The following is a 17,946-nucleotide window of genomic DNA, read 5'->3' as shown; positions in this document are numbered from 1 at the left end:
TTTTGGAGGGGAGACTGTTAATGACTGCTTCAATTTCCTTGGGAGATATAGGACTATTCAGTCTTTCTACCTGATCTTGACTTAATTTTGGTAGATGGAATCTGTCAAGAAAGTTATCCATTTCATTTAGATTTTCAAATTTTGTGCCATATAGGCTTTTGTAGTATGACCTAATAATCGTTTGGATTTCCTCAGTGTCTGTAGTTATGTCCCCATTTTCCTTTCTGATTTTGCTGATTTGTATGGTTTCTCTCTGCTTTTTAGTTAGTTTGGCTAAGGGTTTGTCTATCTTGTTGATTTTCTCAAAGAACCAGCTTTTTGTTTCATTGATTCTTTGGATAATTTTATTTGTTTCTAATTGATTGATTTCTGCCCTTAGTTTGATTATTTCCAGCCGTCTGCTCCTCTTGGGTGTATCTGCTTCTTTTTTTTCTAGGTTTTTCAGTTGGGCCATTAAGTTGTTTGTATGTGATGTTACGGATTTCTTCTTGTAGGCACTTAGTGCTATAAATTTTCCTCTGAGCACTTCTTTCAATGTGTCCCATAAATTTGGGTATGTTGTGCCTTCATTTTCATTGAATTCTAGAAAGTCTTTAATTTCTTTCTTTATTTCTTCCTTGACCCAGCTGTCATTGAGTAGTAAGTTGTTCAGTTTCCATGTGCGTGTCGGCTTTTTGTTGTTTCTGTTGTTGTTGATGTCCAGCTTTAGTCCATGGTGGTCAGATAGTATACAAGGAATTATTTCAATCCTTTTGTATCTGTTGAGGCTTGCTTTGTGACCAACTATATGGTCTATTTTGGAGAAGGTTCCATGTGGTGCTGAAAAGAAGGTGTACTCTTTTGAGTTTGGGTGAAAAGATCTGTAGACATCTATTAGGTCCATTTGATTTAGGGATTCTGTGAGTGTTTTTATTTCCCTATTTGGTGTCTGTCTGGTTGATCTGTCCCTTGATGAGAGTGGGGTGTTGAAGTCTCCCACTATTAAGGTATTAGGATCAATGTATGATTTAAGCTTTAATATTGTTTCATTTACGAATGTAGGTGCTCTTGTATTTGGGGCATAGATATTCAAAATTGTGATGTCCTCTTGTTGGATTTTTCCTTTGATGAGAATATAGTGGCCCTCCTTATCTTTTTTGATTAACTTGGGTTGAAAGTCTATTTTATTAGATATTAGGATGGCTACTCCAGCTTGTTTTCTGGAACCATTTGCTTGAAAAACATTTTTCCAGCCCTTTACTCTGAGGTAGTGTTTATCTTTGTTGCATAGGTGTGTTTCTTGGATGCAACAGAATGTTGGGTCCTGTTTCCGTAACCATTCTGTTAGCCTGTGTCTTTTTATTGGTGAGTTGAGTCCATTAATATTGATAGATAACATTGACCAATGCATGTTAGTTCCTTTTGTAATGGAGTCGATGATCTTACCTTGTTTCATTGCTTGTTTTCTTTTCCTTTTTGTTGGGATATTATCTGTATGCCCTGTTTTCTTGGGTGAATTTGTTTTCGTTGCATTGGAGTTTTCCTTCTAGTATCTTCTGTAGGGTTGGTTTGCTGTATAGATATTGTGTAAATTTAGTTTTGTCATGGAATATTTTGTTTCTCCATCTATGTTGATTGAAAGCTTTGCAGGGTATAGTAGTCTGGGTTGACATTTGTGATCTCTTAGAGTCTCCATGATGCTTGCCCAGGCCCTTCTGGCTTTCATAGTTTCTGATGAGAAGTCTGGTGTGATTCTGATAGGTCTACCTTCATATGTTACTTGGCCTTTTTCCCTTGCTGCTTTTAATATCTTTTCTTTGTTCTGTAGATTTAGTGTTTTGACTATGATGTGACGTGATGTGTTTCTTTTCTGGTCTAGTCTATTTGGTGTTCTGTAGGCCTCTTGTATATTTATGGACATCTCTTTCTTTAAGTTGGGAAAATTTTCTTCTATGATTTTCTTGAAAATATTTTCTGGACCTTGGAGCCTGGAGTCTTCTTTTTCATCAATTCCTATTATTCTTAGATTTTGTCTTTTCATAGCATCCTTGATTTCTTGGATATTTTGTGATTGGAATTTTTCTGATTTTACTTTTTCTTTGAGAGAAGTATCAATTTCTGCAAGTGTGTCTTCAGCTCCAGAGACTCTCTCTTCCATCTCTTGTATTCTGTTGGTGATGCTTACTTTTGTGGTTCCTGATCTTTTCTCCAAGTTCTCCAGCTCAAGAGTTTTCTCATTTTGTGTTTTCTTTATTGATTCTAATTCTGTTTTCATGCCTTGCACCATTTCTTTTATGTGTTTGAATTTGGATTCCTGTCTCTCTACGATGGACTCTATTTCTTTGTTCATTTCCTTTTTGTATGCCACTAATTTTTCCTCTACTTGTGCCTCTATTTGTTTGGCTATGTTTGCCTGTGTTTCTTTAAGGGTTTTGTCTATTTCTTCTTTCTTTACCTCCAATTGACTGGCCAACTCTTTGAAAGATTTGTTCATTTCCTCCTTATGAGCCTCAAATAATTGAGCAAGCATGGCTTTAAGGTCATTTTCCTGTGCTTCTGATGAATTGGAGTATCCATCGATTTTGGGGTTTGCTGGTGAAGTCATGATGTCCTGATTTATGTTGGAAGTGTTCTTTCGCCTACCCCTGGCCATTGGCTTATCTGAGACCTTCCCTGTTTGTTTTTGGATTCTGCCGATCAGACTGGTACTGTCTCTCTCTCGAGTCTGGAGAATTCTTCAGGAAGTTGAGAGAGGTCCTGTGTCCTTAGCGTATTCTGAGGACTAGCTGTACCTGTGGGAGGAAAGTACGCAGGCGCAAACAGAGGCAAATGCAAGCGTGCGTGCGTGCGTGTGTATATGTGTGTGTGTGTGTAAGTGGGTGTGGGCGTGTGTCTCGAGGGACAGAGTGATGGCTAATGTTGAACCCTTGAGTGTGTGGGAGGGGCTCTGCAATGTATATGTCGCAGGCGCTAGTGATGATCGCAGCGCAATTTCTGGCATTAATTGCCTTAACTCCTCAATTAGACCCACAGAGCAGGAACTTCAATGTTCCAAGTGCCCCTCTGTTTCCCAAAGTCGGTATATGGGTGGGAGGGGGTTTGATGCCTGGCTTCTGTTTTAGAAGAACCCAGGATCAGTGGAGCTGCAGATTCTCAAGGGTGCACTCACTTACAGGCAGGACACTTGGCAGAGATCGGCGTATCTGAGCTCTCTGCTCTCTGGTTTGGCCCTGCTTCTTTGATGTGTTCCGCCAGTTCCGTGCTGTTGTCACTGCCAGGTTATGAGGTCTTGCTGCAGCTGGAGATTTCAGGGTGGTCATGTCAGTGGGAATCGGGGTAACCAGCCTTTCTGTTCTCTGGTTTGGCCCTGGTTAGTCTTAAACTGGAGGGCTGATGTGCCCCGCCAGCTCAGTGCTGCTCCGCCGCCAGGTTAGAAAGTCCCGCTGTAACTGGAGGCCGGGTTGCTAGTCCAGATGCTTTCTGGGAAGTCCTGGGGTCTCTTCACTGTGCTCTCCAAGCTTCGGAGGCCCAGCACCTGGTGTGTCTAGCTTGTATGGCGTTTCTGTCTGGTTTTGGTGAGTATATAGCGTATTCTCTGTCACTGTGGGATTGGGTGGGCCGTACCGTCAGTGATGGCGCTCCTGTGGAGCTAGTATGGCGTCTAGCAGACTCGGGCCCTGGGAGGATGGTGCAGCCGCCGCGCGTGAATCTGGGGCTCCGAGACACAGTACTGCTGGCCTTTGCCGATAAAGGGCTTGGGGCTCCGCCTCAGTGGCTGCAGGCCCCAGGCAGTTAGGTCTGCGCTGAGAAAGGCGAGTCTGCTGTGCCGAGGAGGAGGGAGGTCTGGGGGAGGGGAGTGCCGAGAGATCAAAGGATCGTTTCTCACCTTCCCCAAACAAGTCCCTGGGTGACCCGAGACCAAGGTTTTCACCTCCTGCGATGTTCCCTGTTGTTTAGAAAGTCTCTCCGTTGTTTCCCTGGCTTCAGAAGTTCTTCCACTCATCAACTCAGAACTTTATCTCTTCCACAGCTCGGAAACTGTGTGTGCTAGTCGCCATCTTGGCTCCGCCCCCCTAAATTAAAGTGTTTTTCCCTGACAAATACCCATTCTTTAGATACCATGGTCTGTGTTGGAAATATGCATGGATTTATGGAAGAAATCTACTTGGAAAGCAGAGTAACATTTGATACTATTAACAGAACATGTCACATATATAAATTTTGATTGGATTTCAGTTACTTTCCTACTGCTAAAGAAAGAAGACTAGAATAGATCAGAGTGAGCTGACAGTTTGCTTGTATCTAAGAGGTAATAGAAAGATTGACAGATTTGTTTGGGGCATGTTATGCTGTGCTCTGAAAGATGTGATCATTAATGTTACTGGCAAGAGCAGAATTCAGATAAAACAGCCCTGACAATGAGGGATGAGACCAGGTTGGATGGACAACTTTAACCATTGAAAGTCTCTCTCTCCCCCTCTCTCTCTAATCTGAAGCCAGCTTTCTTTTAAATTCTAACTTTCAAAGCTTCTGAGTTCCATTTGTTTCTGGATTATAGCCATTCAGTAGATGAAAATAATGCATATTTCTAATGCAATGAAAAAATTCATGAAATAAAAAAGAATAGTAAAAGGAGGTGGGTGGAGAACTGATTTTTTAGTATAATTTTTTATTTATTACAATTTATTCACTTAGTATCCCTGCTGTAGCCCCACCCTCATTCCTTCCCAATCACAACTTCCCTCCCTCCCTCATCTCCTCCCATGCCCCTTCCCCTGTTCACTGATAATGGAGGACCCCCCCACTTCCATCTGACTCTAGCCCATTAGGTCTCATCAAGATTGTCTTTCATAGTCTTCCTCTGTGGCCTGGTCAGGCTGCTCTCCCCTCAGGGGTAGGTGATCAAAGAGCCAGCAACTGAAGAGAACTGATGATATTATTTGTTATTAGAGTTTAAATGCTTAGATGCACTTAGAGTTTCACCAAGGTTAGTATTCTAAGGCCATCTTATCAGCCATATTTTTAAGTCTATTTGTAATGTGTGTAAGAACGTTGACTGAGCTAGCTTCCATTGTCTAGAAACCGCTGCAAAACTCTTGCATGGTATGTGCTGTAAACCAGTCTGACCATCATACAATATTTAAAGATCTGAGCTAGAGAAGATTGAAAGTAATAAGAGAAAAAGAAGAGATCTGGAAGAAGTAAGTAGAAGAAACATTGTAGAATCGATCATTTGCCTTTCTAACTCTGTGACTTAAAGCATCAGAGAAAAACAGGGTTGTAACTAATAAATGAGATAAAGTTAAAACTATTCCTAAGAACTCTCTGTAGACCAAGAGTGACAAGAGCACATATTTTATGCCTAAGATGGTGATAAAAGATGAGAATTCAGAGGATCAGGGTTAAAGACAGTTGTAATGAAACCCAGAGACACTTCATGTTTATGTCCTCAAGTTTTAGACTTTTTGAAAAATTTACAGTGCTTTGGAACAGTACAGTTGCATTGTAATTTTATTGTCAGTGGATATGCCACAAATGTCAGGTGATAGAGAGCAGCTATTTTTCATAATATAACTCAAGATCCCCATGTTTATGGAATATAGATGGGCTGATTGATTGCAATAGCACTCTTTGATTCTAGCAACTTCATTCATGTAACATGTTGTGATCCTAAGGTTATATTGTAAAGTATAAGTATTTGCCAGGGTAAGTTCTGATATCTGTGATATTTTTGATAAAAACCCATCTATGTTTTTAGTAGACTTTATTTTAAATCAACAAAAGATATATTGAGCAGCTTTGCTTAGTTTTTCTTTTTTTTTTATTTTTAAAGAACAGAGCAATTACACAAGTGCATCAAGTACTATCACGGAGGGAGAACAAAAGAATTTGCTCTTAGCAGTTGCTATGGGTCAGTCGGCACTTCAGGAGCTTCAGATACATTTCCACATTATGTGAGTCTCTTCTCAGGCAGTGAAACATGTTATAAAATGCAAAATATTTAGTGTTTCTGTCGGCCGATTGCAAGTATCCCAAGTCATTCCAGGTAGGGGAGTTCTCATTTTCTCCAATTATAAAGTTACCCTAATGACCAAAATAATAGTTAAGTATTAATTATGGAATGGGAGTTTGGGATTCCATTTCTTCTACATGGTAAATTCAATTTTGTGAGAGGTTAATATTGTAAAACTTCAGCCAAACCTATGGATTTTCATTTATATGAAACAGAGTAGTTAAATATGGCAGCCATTTAATACTAGAGGTGGAGCAGATTCATATATTTTGTGACATGAAATGTCCCCTGATGTTTGTTTTTCCTGGACATTGTATAATTTGCTCCCAATCAAGCATTGCCTCAAAGACAGGGGGCAGGTTCAAAGGACTAAAAAACAAAACAAAATAAAACAAAACAAAATAAACAAAAATTCCTGCAAAATCCCCGCCATTTTATGTCTGGGAAAGTAGAATCTCAGAAGATTTTCAAGGATCCTTCCTCCCAGCTTCACAGAATGCTAGTGGTGTAGATGCTGGCCCACTGAACTGTAGAGAGAAGGTCTCTCAGACCTCTCCCTGCTTCCTGCAAGTTGTTCAGGGACATCTAAGGTTTTAGCTCTCCTGATTGTTGCCTGGGTTGGGGGTTGGGGTGGGAGTTTTCTGTGATGTGGCTGTCTTTTGAGTCACTCCCTCCTTTTGCAAGTAACTCAACCTTGTTCCTGTTACAACTCTAGTAAAAACATATTGTTTCACCAAATGGGACTTCAGTGTAGTTGTTACTTTCCTCTGTCCTGGATTCCCTTTCTTGGGTGAGTAGACTTGTTTTTCTTCTGTTTTCCCAGGAGAAGTCTCATGTAGCAAAGGAGCAGACAGATGGGCAGCTAATCATTTGATATCAAGGAACTTGGAGGTTTCTAGCATAAATTCTGTCAATTAATAAACTTTACAGTTCTTTAGGATTGTTCCTGAATTGTCTTTGTGTTTTATGGATCCAGACACCATGCTACTCTTCTTTTCTTCCTTTCTACCAAATAAATGCTCCACATAGTATTTGTGAACAAATCTCTAGACTCAATGAAGATTGTAACTGGCACATTAAGATGTAGATAGTCCAGCACTGACTCTAACCAAATCTGTTGGGATAGTTACCCAAATCGCTGGGGGGAGCAGCTCTTTTCTTTTGAGGTCCCTGGGAAGTCAGGCGCTGAGTAAAGTGTCTTTGAGAAGGTTGGGTGTTATATGGATTGTAATAAAGATGTTGACTTAATTGGATACCCCATTTTTGTTGCAAAGGGAAGTGTTTCAAAATGTATTTGCTTTTACACAGAAAGGCAAAGAAAATTAGGAAGCTACTTACCTTGAGGGCGATCTTCTTCATGGTCTCTAGGATATTTTTGTTTTCAGTTTTAAGCTCCAAGGCTCTTGTGAGGGTAGGAGGAGTGGATCCCAGCCTGATATGCATTTCACCCCACAGATGGTTCAGAGGATTGACCCAGGCTTTCAATAGACTGTATGCAAACTTCAGTAGGACATCCGACTAAGCAACCACAATTGAACAAACCCATTAGAATAAAGGAAGTAGAACAGTGTTAGATAGAGACAGATTTCCCTCAGGTAGCTGAAATAGGCTCATCTTTGATCATTCACATACATGTTTGGAACATTCTTTTGTTGGTACAGATTTTATAAGTTTAAACTTTAACCACAGTCCTCATGTTATAGAATTTTTACAAGTTTAAATTCAGACATAAAATAAGACTGTTTTATGAAGTTTCTAGCAAAGTAGTATCTTTGAACAATTGTCATTACTTCCTTGACTTCCTTTTTTTAACTTTATATTATTATCATCATTATTATTTTTTATTATAAATAAGAATGCAAACATAAAATGTTGGTCTAGTTAAGGAAAAGAAGGAAAGTGGGGTATATCTGTGGACACATTCTGGATATATGATAACACTCACTGTAAATTACTTAAATTGCTTCATGGAAGGGAATTAGAAGTGAGAAATAATAACCATTATAAGTTGGAGTCAGCATGGCATATAAACTCTTCATGACAACAGGGGTGAGTTTTATCTTGAGGAACATCATATTGCATTTTACAGGACTCCTCTTTTCAAGTGACTTCCATTTTTCCTGTAATAACATAGGTAAAGCTAAAGAGATCAGAGAGGAATGGGCACTTATGTAATGAAGCAGAAGTAGATCCAGGGGAAACATGAGTGTTAAGAATAGACTGCATAGTATTCAGAAATGTTAAATTGCTGCATGTGGGTCCACAGTAAAGCAGGCACTACATCTGACAGGTACTTTTTTTGCTAGCTTTTTGATCACTTCCCCCTGGTGGGACTGCCTTGCCAGGCCACAGGGGAAGATGACAAGCTCAGTCCTGATGTGAATTGATGAGCTATGGTGGATAGGAAAGGGGACTTCCCTTTTTTGAAGACTAGTGGAAGGGGAGAGGTGAAGGAGGAAGGATAGAATTGGGAGGGGAGGAGGGATGGGGTTACAACCAGGATGTAAACTGAATAAAAATATTCTGCCAACACAGGACCTAGTGTGACATAGGATGAACACAACTCTATTACTGCTTCATTTGCATATTCATCAGGACATACTGAACCATGGCTTTAGAGGTGGCTCACATTTACTACAGACTAGTAAGTATAATGTTATAGGCAAGACACTGATAAAATGGGCTTTCTGAATGGATAGTTTATAGATCTGCTATAATATTACTTATCAATGATTTTTACAAATACATTTCATTAAGATTGTTCTTTGATTTCATATTCCTTCTCTGTTTTTTCTGCAAGTGTGATTATCATATACTATTATACTATACTATAATATAAATAATATGAATGCTTGCCAAAGCCAGTGCACTGCTTCAGTTGTTTTGGTGACAAACGAAGGCTGAGAACTCACTTGGATCTTTTGGGCTTGCTCTTTGGTTTGTGGACTAGACAGGGAAGAAGTGTGGCATCTGGTGGTCCTCTGGTTAAATCCGTGGTTTTTGACATAATATGTATCCTAAAATCACAAATACTCCATTAGTTGTCATTTCTAAATGAAGTCAGTTTATCAGTAACTTGGGCATTAAGGAATTTGAAGATATGAAAACATAAAGGTAAACAATACTAAAAAAATGAAAATAAGGAATTAGACAAGTACCTTTTACATATTTATTTCCAATTTCATTGCAATCATGTTTTTTTGAATCATCCAGTTTTCTAATCTCTCAACCTCTTTCCCTTGTCTCTCTCTCTCTCTCTCTCTCTCTTTTTTTCTATTTGGTAAGCAGACACTAAAACCTACCAAACTGCAAAAATAAGTGTTGTAATATGGTAATAATTGATTGGTATTTGTGCCACTGCCAAAGTTCTTATATATTTTTAATTATTAATTTTTAAATTTCTTTTTGATCCAAACTTATGCTTTCTTAACTAGGCATCATACTAGTAGAATTCCATTTTCACATCGCACTGCATCTGCAAAAAACGTTATGGCAAAGTGAGGCCTACCACCAAGTACATTATATTTGAAATTATAAAACAATGCACCAGTTAAAAATAGAAAAAAATATTGATTGTATAAGCATTATCCAACATGTCATTATTTAATTATTGCCTTTATTTCAGTATATTTACTCAACGCATTAGCATCAGAACTGTACCTAGGAAAATTCATGATAGTTAGAAAGGATTTCAGGAGTAATTATGAATATGAGGTGATTGAAACAGTAGTAAGCATAATGTATGATAGAAATGTATTTGTTATATACTTCGAGATACATTCTCAAATGCTAATTGATGTGTTAAAGTCCTATTTACTGTTGCTCCTTATACTATTGTAAAATAGATTGTGTATTGCCTTTAAATGACCTTCACTATGTGTAGGATAACGGCTTTCAGCTCTAAACTTGACCCTAGACTAATGTCATGAAATTATTTCAATGACAGTTCGTAGCATTGGGGGATTTCTCTAGTCATTTACTTATTTTTCTTTTTGCCTTATTTATTCTTAGTCTTTTTAATTCTGTTCATTGCCCCAAATTTTCTGTGAAACAGTCTTCTTTATTGGATCTGTATAGCATCCTAAATGAAGCATACCAAAGGACTTATGTGCCCTATACAGAGGAATAGGAAACCAAAACACTTCCGCAGCCTTATACCTTATTACTTTATGTAACAAGAGTAAATTAAAGTAAAATTTGAAATATAGAGAAAAAAACCATTGTATTCTTAGCAAACATTTGACATTTCATCAAAGCGTTATGTTCTCCTATTTTATATTTCAATAGCTTAAGGTTTTCCCCATGAGAATATGTTGAAACTGGGCTATGATGCTCTTACCTTTTCATTTTCACTGCCATAAAAAAGAGACCATAACTACTCCAGAGATTAGTAAGGATTCTTACCAAATGATTGCACAGGTAAAAAATTAGGCCATTCATTTTCTGAGATGACTTGATTGCCTCCTCCAACATGTCTCCAAAGGATTTGTTGTTAAGGACATTGAATAGTCTACTTTTCCTAGCAGAGGCCATGTTCCCTTCCAGGAGCAGGCTGGATACCAGCAGCAAGAGCAGCGTCCCTGTTAAAGAAGAGGAGCCATTTTAAGGTCTTATTCTATGAGGCTATCAATAGTCACCCTGTCTAGGAAAGCATAAGATGCCCTCCTGCTCTACACAAGTTAATACTTTTTGTCCGAGTGGAGGAATAATTTCTTCTGTGTTATATATTTAGATAAAAATTATACCTGCACAGGTTATAGTTTGAAAAGAAAATGGAAGACTTCCTGCATCTTCCTGTTTCTCCTAAAAATGTTTCTATATTTCTTCAAACATTTCTACTTTCACTGAAACTGGAGCCAGGGTGAGCTAGTCTTCCTCCTCAGGTAGGTTAGTGTCTTGGGAGATTCTGGCTATTACAAATAAAGCTGCTAGGAACACTGTTGAACAAATGTCCTTGTTGTATGCTTGAGCATCATTTGGATATTTGCCTAGGAGTTTTATAATTGGGTCTTGAGGTAGCACTATTCCTATTTGTCTGAGAAAGTGCCAGATTGATTTCCAAAGTGGTTGTGCAAGTTTATATTCCCACCAGCAATGGAGGAGGGTTCTTCTTTCTCTACATCCTCTCCAGCATGTGATGTCACTTGAGTTTTTGATATTAGCCATTCTGATGGATATAAGGTGAAATCTCAGGGTTGTTTTGATTTGCACTTCCCTGATTACTAAGGATGTTGATATTTCTTTAAGTGTTTCTCTGCTATTTGATTTTCCTCTATTGAGGATTTTCTGTTCAGCTCTGTATCCCATTTTTAATTGAGTTACTTGATTTTTTGCTGTTTAACTTCTTAAGTTCTTTATATATTCTGGATATTAGGCTGAGATTCATAGCCGAACTTTTTGCAGAGTGCAGGGGGAAGGGGGAGATAGAAAGATCTGGAGGGAACAGGAGCTCCATAAGGAGAGCAACAGAACCAAAAAAAAAATCTGGGCACAGGAGTCTTTTCTAAGACTGATACTCCAAACAAGGATCATGCATAGCGATAACTTAGAACCCCCGTACAGAAGTAGCCTATGGCAGCTTAGTGTCCAAAGAGGATTCCCCAATAATAGGAACAAGGACTGTGTTTGACATGAACTCAAAGGCTGGCTTTTTGATCACTTCCACCTGAGGGGGGAGCAGCCTTACCAGTCCACAGAGGAAGATGAAGTCAGTCCTAATGAGACCTGATAAACTAGGGTCAGATGGAAGGGGAGGAGGACCTCCCCTATCATTGGATTGGGGGAGAAGCATAGGAGAAGAAAGAGGAAGTGTGGGATTGGAAAGGGAGGGGGCTACAGCTGGGATACAAAGTGAATAAACTGTAATTAATAAAAATAACAAAAAATTAAAAAAATCATATGGTCAAATAATTTGTTACATATGTTAAAGTTTCTAAATTCACAATAATTTCCAAATTTTATTTTAAGCACAACATATATCTCTTTATAATACATGCCCACATGCATTCTTTATATTCATTATCTGTAAGACCTTCACACCTTAAGGTGAGTTTTAGAGACAAATGATTTTGGTTTTCCATTTTGGAAAATCTATTTTATCATTATTACTAATTGATTATTCTTGAAAATATCAACAAGTTTCTAGAGACAAATTCTTAACCCTAACATGCTTTTGTTTTGAACTGATATTTTGTTTGGATGAAATTGTGAAAACTGTGTAATGCCCACTGCTAGACTTGTCTGTATCAGTTTCCTGCATTGAAAATTTCTTTAGATTCATTCATATCTAGAAAGCCATTGAAATAACCCTGGAAAAAAGACTGCGTAAAGACTCTTTGTATTCTAATTTAACAAACATCTCCATTTCTCCAATTTTGAATTTTTCATCAAACCTTGATTTGTAACTTTTCTTTGCATGGAAGCTGCACAGAAGCATTGTTCGTGTCCACTCACTAGGTACCAGAAACACTTCTAGCTTCTAACTCAGGTCAATTAAGACAATGCAAAATGCTTCAAGACAGTGACACATGTCTCTAGGAGAAGGAAGACTCCTCTTTAAAAGATAAATTAAATTATGAAAAAAAAAAACCCTACTGGTCTAAGAGTTTGCTGTGCAACTGCATTAGAGTGATTAAGAAAAAATTCTTCTCATATCTTTGCTGCCTTACTTCTGGTAAGCCATGAAAAGAGAGAGAATTCTTCCCAGATAGGACATCAAGGACGTTAGAAGCATAGGCCACTCAAACTCAACTTGGTAAAGTAATGCATTTCTTAATTGTATGTAGAGAAATGAGAGTAAAAGTGATACTTACAGGAGGAGCACTGCGGAATCAAAGACAAACGCATCTCTGAGAAGTCTCACTGCAGCTTGGATACCCCAGGGGGAAAGCTTCTTCACTGGAGGCTTCCCTTCATCTAACTTTCCACCTCCTATATACTCCCTTACAGCAGCACCTTCAGGCTAGAATCCTACCTGAGATTCCTGTGACTGCTCCCTAAGGGCATTGTAATGGCCTCATTAGCGTGACCATAGACCTAGTTATGTATGCATTCCTTTGCTTATGTGTTGGCCATGACAGGAGTAGAATTTGTATTAAAGATTAATACAGGGAGAATTGATAGGCCTCAATTCTTGGCCTTCCTCTTTATATTCTTATACAGTCATGCCATCTCTGTAATATCCTCAGAACCTCACTAGAATGATATATGTATTTTATCAGTTTCCTAACATTTGAACATCAGACAAGAGTCACTTATTTTCAGTAGTTTAACCTTTAAGATTTGCCAATATCTACTAGATATTGTACAGAGTTTACCTCTATACACAAGGCTGAAAATAGAAGTTGCAAAAATGCAATTAGAATATATTTAATAGGTGTATCATATGCATTTAGTGAAACAATTAAAAAAGTCGTCCTCTTGGAAGACATTGTAGCGGCTAAAGAAAACACCAGTTCCTCCTGTAGACAATCAGAAAGTAGTTGACTCTTCACATGAGAGTTTCATTACCATGGAACAGATAAATACATCTTGCATGGATTATGTTAATTATTGCATGAATTGTGTTAATCAGGGGTTGGTTAGGCCCTTTGAGATACTTGACCCAATATCAAGCTGAGTGCTGTCTGGCATCGTGAAATTCAGACAGCAGAATGGGACCTCCAGCTCAGTCTCAGCTTTTGTGTTCTCCATAGTCATATGGTATCTTCAGCAATAATCTCTAACGTTTTACTTGTGGTATAGTGCAGTATCAATGGCAGCAGCCTGTATGGTGTGATAGGCCATAGGGACTTCTCTCCCTGACATGCATAGCAAGCCAACTGCTCTCCACTGGGATTTTTGAATAAGCTTATGCCTGAGGGAATACTTTTCCCTACCACACTTGCTATCATTTCTGTTCCTTTGATTGGGTTTTCATATCTATATGATACTGGATGTTAGTATTATAAAATGAAGTGTTTTTTCAGAGAATGAAGGTAATCTCTGAAAGAGCACTGCTGCTTATTTCAAACAAATGCAAACTGATATTGATATTCAGCATCCAAGTAAACGTGGTATAAAACAAATTAGCAAGATCTCAAAGATCTCAATGTTTGTTGCAGTTATTTCTTTCAAAGAACATTCTGGTTACAACAGTGTGGGTGGGGATACTGCATTATTTAGCTTTCAATAATACACTTCTTATTCCTCATTAGTCCATTTGCTCTTCATCCTGTGGCATTTCCACAGGCCATGGATACAGATAGCTAGTAGAGTAACTCCCACTGCTTGTCCTAGCCATTGGTGAACAGAGAACAAGGAAGTTTTACACTTGCCTAGTCCAGATTTTTGCTCCAGGCAGGCCCTCTGGCCACTAGTTCCCTGTTGGCTGTACTTTTCTGGGGCATAGGGCTGAATGAACAATGCCTACTCATACAGGATATCATGTCTCCCAAATATATACACTAGACTTATATCCCATTCTTTTAACCAATACTTTCCACCTATGAAATGCATCATATGCCTCTACCACATACCTGCCTCAGCACAGTTGCCTTTTAAGAAGATAATGTACACTGGATACTGTCTGTGGTTTATATAATCATCAACTCCTAGGATAAGTTTAAAACCTATTTCCCTTTAGAGTTCTGTATCCTCCTCCACACAGTGGCTAACTATTCTCCATGTATTTGAGAATTATGAATTAATGTTTACTTGGTTCCAGCGTTCACTCTGAAACAGAAGTTGGCATGTTGGTAGGAACTCAACTAGTCTGTCCTTGAACATTGTATCTTTAGTCACATAACATGGCCTGTTCATGCAGACAACTTTGCCTGTCATGTTAGACATTTCTACCATATGAAGACTCCTTCCATGGCCTGCTAATGTTTCATGATGTCTCATATCTTTTCTTTCCTCCATGTTTGAAGAATATACATTGATATTATGGTAGAATGCCTTAGTAATATTTGAATGAGTTTCTGGACCATTTCTCTCTTGTTCTATGTATTTTTTTCCTTTTACTGAAATAGATTTTTTCACATATTATTTCCTGTTTACTGGTTTTCCTCCCTCTACTACTCCCCATTTCTCCCCACCTCCCTTCTACCCAGATCACCTCCTTTCTGTCTTTCATTAGAAAAAGAAAACAGGCTTCTAATAATGTCATATGATAAAAACTAACATATCAGGATAGGATAAAATAAACTGAAACGAGCCCAAAGAGAAGACACCAGAAGCAGATATAGATGCAAAGACCCATGCGTTTATATAATCATGCATTCCTTAAAATACTAAATTGGAAGCCGTAACATATACACAGGAGACAAGGAGAGAAGAAAAAATATATAAGTAATAGGATCACATTTAAAAGCTAGGCCCTGACAGGACATTATAAGAAAAGGACACAAGGAACTTCTAGGATAAGACCAAATATTGCTGTTCTTAAAAAAAAATAAAGCAGCACTAAAATGACTCCTTATGACTCTCTGTGTGTGTGTGTGTGTGTGTGTGTGTGTGTGTGTATGTGTGTGTGTTTGTAATATCTCACAGTTAAGGAGATGGTATGAAGGCTCAGAACAGTGCTGGGAGTGAAGACCAGGAAGGCTTTACGAAGTGGATGGAATATGATTTGCATAACAAGATAGTCACAAGCATTAAGAACAGGGGTGGAGAGTGATGACTTCAAAGTTGTATGGATGTATGTCAAGTTGGCAGGGTTTAGAATTTTGATGGTTAATACTTGATTGTCAGCATAACAAAATCTTTAATAATCTTGGAGACAGATATCAAATCATGTCTGTGGTAGGATTCTCAATTGGGTTTACCTGGGGTGTGAAGAAATGCTAAATGTTAGTGACACTATTCCATGGACTAGAGTTTAAGACCGGATAAAAAAGAAAAAGTAACTAGAATTCCAGAATCTGTCACTGTTTCTCATTTGTTTCTTGTTTTTGTTTTTTTCTAACTGTGAAGGCAATGTGATCAACTACTATACTTCACCTGCTATGATGAACACATATAATCTCAAAACTCTCCTCTTAGCCATTCTGATTGAGATGAGATGAAATCTCAAAATTGGTTTAATTTGCATCTCTCTCTAGTTGCTAAGGATGATGACTAATTTTTGAGGTACTTATTACTCATTTTTATTTATTCTACTGAGAATTCTCTGTTTAGATCCCTAGCCCATTTTTTTTTTTTTTACTAATGATCCCCAGATTTTTAATAAAATATTTTCACTTTTGCTCTGCCAGTCCAAGATTATCAATTAGTAAACTTAACAGGAATACTTTTTAAAAGCTACAAATTAACATTCTCCCAGCAATGAACAATTCCATTATTCTTTGAAAATAAACATTAAAACAGGAGCGTATAGGAATGCTTTGGCTTCCACACAAACATAAGTAGCCAGATAAAGTTGCATAAATCCTGTTGTATACAACAATGCATGGAGTTGTAGCCTCAATACCAGGTACTCCCAGGGCAGCAGGATCCATACTTGATACCAGAATAGAGCACATATCACACTGGAGATAAGATTTCCCCAGTGAATGTGGTTCGATTACATTTTTTTTACTCATATAATATTCATACCATTTTATTTAGCAGATTTAATTTTTAAAAACCATTTAAAAAAAAACCAAGTAAATTAGAGAACCATCCATGGCATTGTTTAAAATGGCCGTAAGGAAACAGTTACAGACAGCTACTAGGCAGTGCCTATCTAAAGGTACAGCTTCCTCACTAAAGCAAGCAGAGGGGTTGGTAGCAAGAATCTGCTTTCATCTGTCATATCCTTAAAACAGGACAGGAAGGAATGAGATAGCCACCACCAGCTACCCACTGAGGTCACAAGTGGCAGCTAAAGTATACCAGAACTCTCTACCTCTGTTTGGGACCTCTGTTCTACTCCCTAAGCAACATTTTCTTGATAATGCTTTCATTTCTCCTCCTAGATGGACATCCTGACATGTGAGTATACAAACATGGAGTAATCACAGAAACATGGAATGTGTAAAGGGACCATCGGTATAAGCAATGAGGAAGGTGACTTGAGAGGGGAATAATACAGGTGATATTAATGAAACTGACAACGCAAAAGCATGGAAGGGGTTCCAAATGAAGAGAAAGGAGGGAAATCAGTACAGACAGACAAGTACAAAGTGGGGCGAAACAACACTGAGGTTGAGGTTGTTTGATAACTCCACAAGAAATCATGTTATATTATATTTACCTAGAATCACACACAATTGATATGTGTGTGTGTGTGTGTGTGTGTGTGTGTGTGTGTGTGTGTGTGTGTGTGTAGCTTAAATGAAGTTAAGTCATTTGGGCTGACTATGCTCTCCACAAGAACTATAGACTAACAAAACCTCACTCAAAGCATGAGAAATCTCCTTTCAAATGTTTGGTCTGGGTAGTCCAAGTGACTCTCAAAACTATATGGACTGTTGGTGTAACCCTTGGATTCCTCTCAGGGGTTGAAGATTGGATAGTTTTGCTAAAGGCTATGCATAGTTATGACACAAGCCTAAGACAATTTGAGTTGGATAAGACCTGAATGTCTCCTGTACTCAAGACTAATGGTACCAGAAAATACTACGCAAGCTGTCAAGGGAGGAAAACGATCAAGCAGTCCTATCCAGATGCAGTAACTGTGAACCATGACAATGGCCAGTATGATAGGATTGCACACAGATACACTAAGTAACACTCACATGTTGGTATCAACCAACAGCTGTCTAATTGGACTTAATTAAAGATGAGGAAAATCATGCTTGGGACTGAAAACTTGGCCAGCTTACTGAGGATGGTGAGGTCATGGACATTAGAAAAGAATGCTGAACATAATTCCTAACTACATTCTAAATTGTACACTTATATCCACAGATAAGTGAAGTACTGCCCTCCTCAAAGATGCTTTCCTTTATAGCAAATGAAAACCTTCACAAAAAAACCCACAACTGGACGCA

At 38.3% G+C, this 17,946-nt stretch overlaps 1 protein-coding gene across 1 annotated transcript; it reads right to left on the bottom strand.

The window, feature by feature from the left end:
• Positions 1-5,874: 5,874 nt before the first annotated feature.
• On the bottom strand, positions 5,875-12,838 carry LOC129685569 (prolactin-4A1-like). Its single transcript, XM_055619085.1, has 5 exons — positions 12,805-12,838; positions 10,397-10,572; positions 8,905-9,009; positions 7,331-7,510; positions 5,875-6,063 (listed from the first exon to the last, which is right to left on the bottom strand). Exons 1-5 carry the CDS (start codon positions 12,836-12,838, stop codon positions 5,875-5,877), a joined length of 684 nt encoding a protein of 227 aa, XP_055475060.1.
• Positions 12,839-17,946: the final 5,108 nt, after the last annotated feature.

This window comes from Psammomys obesus, unplaced genomic scaffold (genome assembly GCF_907164565.1).
Source record: "Psammomys obesus unplaced genomic scaffold, mPsaObe1.curated_primary_1811, whole genome shotgun sequence".
Lineage (NCBI taxonomy): Eukaryota > Metazoa > Chordata > Mammalia > Rodentia > Muridae > Psammomys > Psammomys obesus.
The sequence above is the reverse complement of the archived record's forward strand: the minus strand, read 5'-3'. Positions and strand labels throughout refer to the sequence as shown.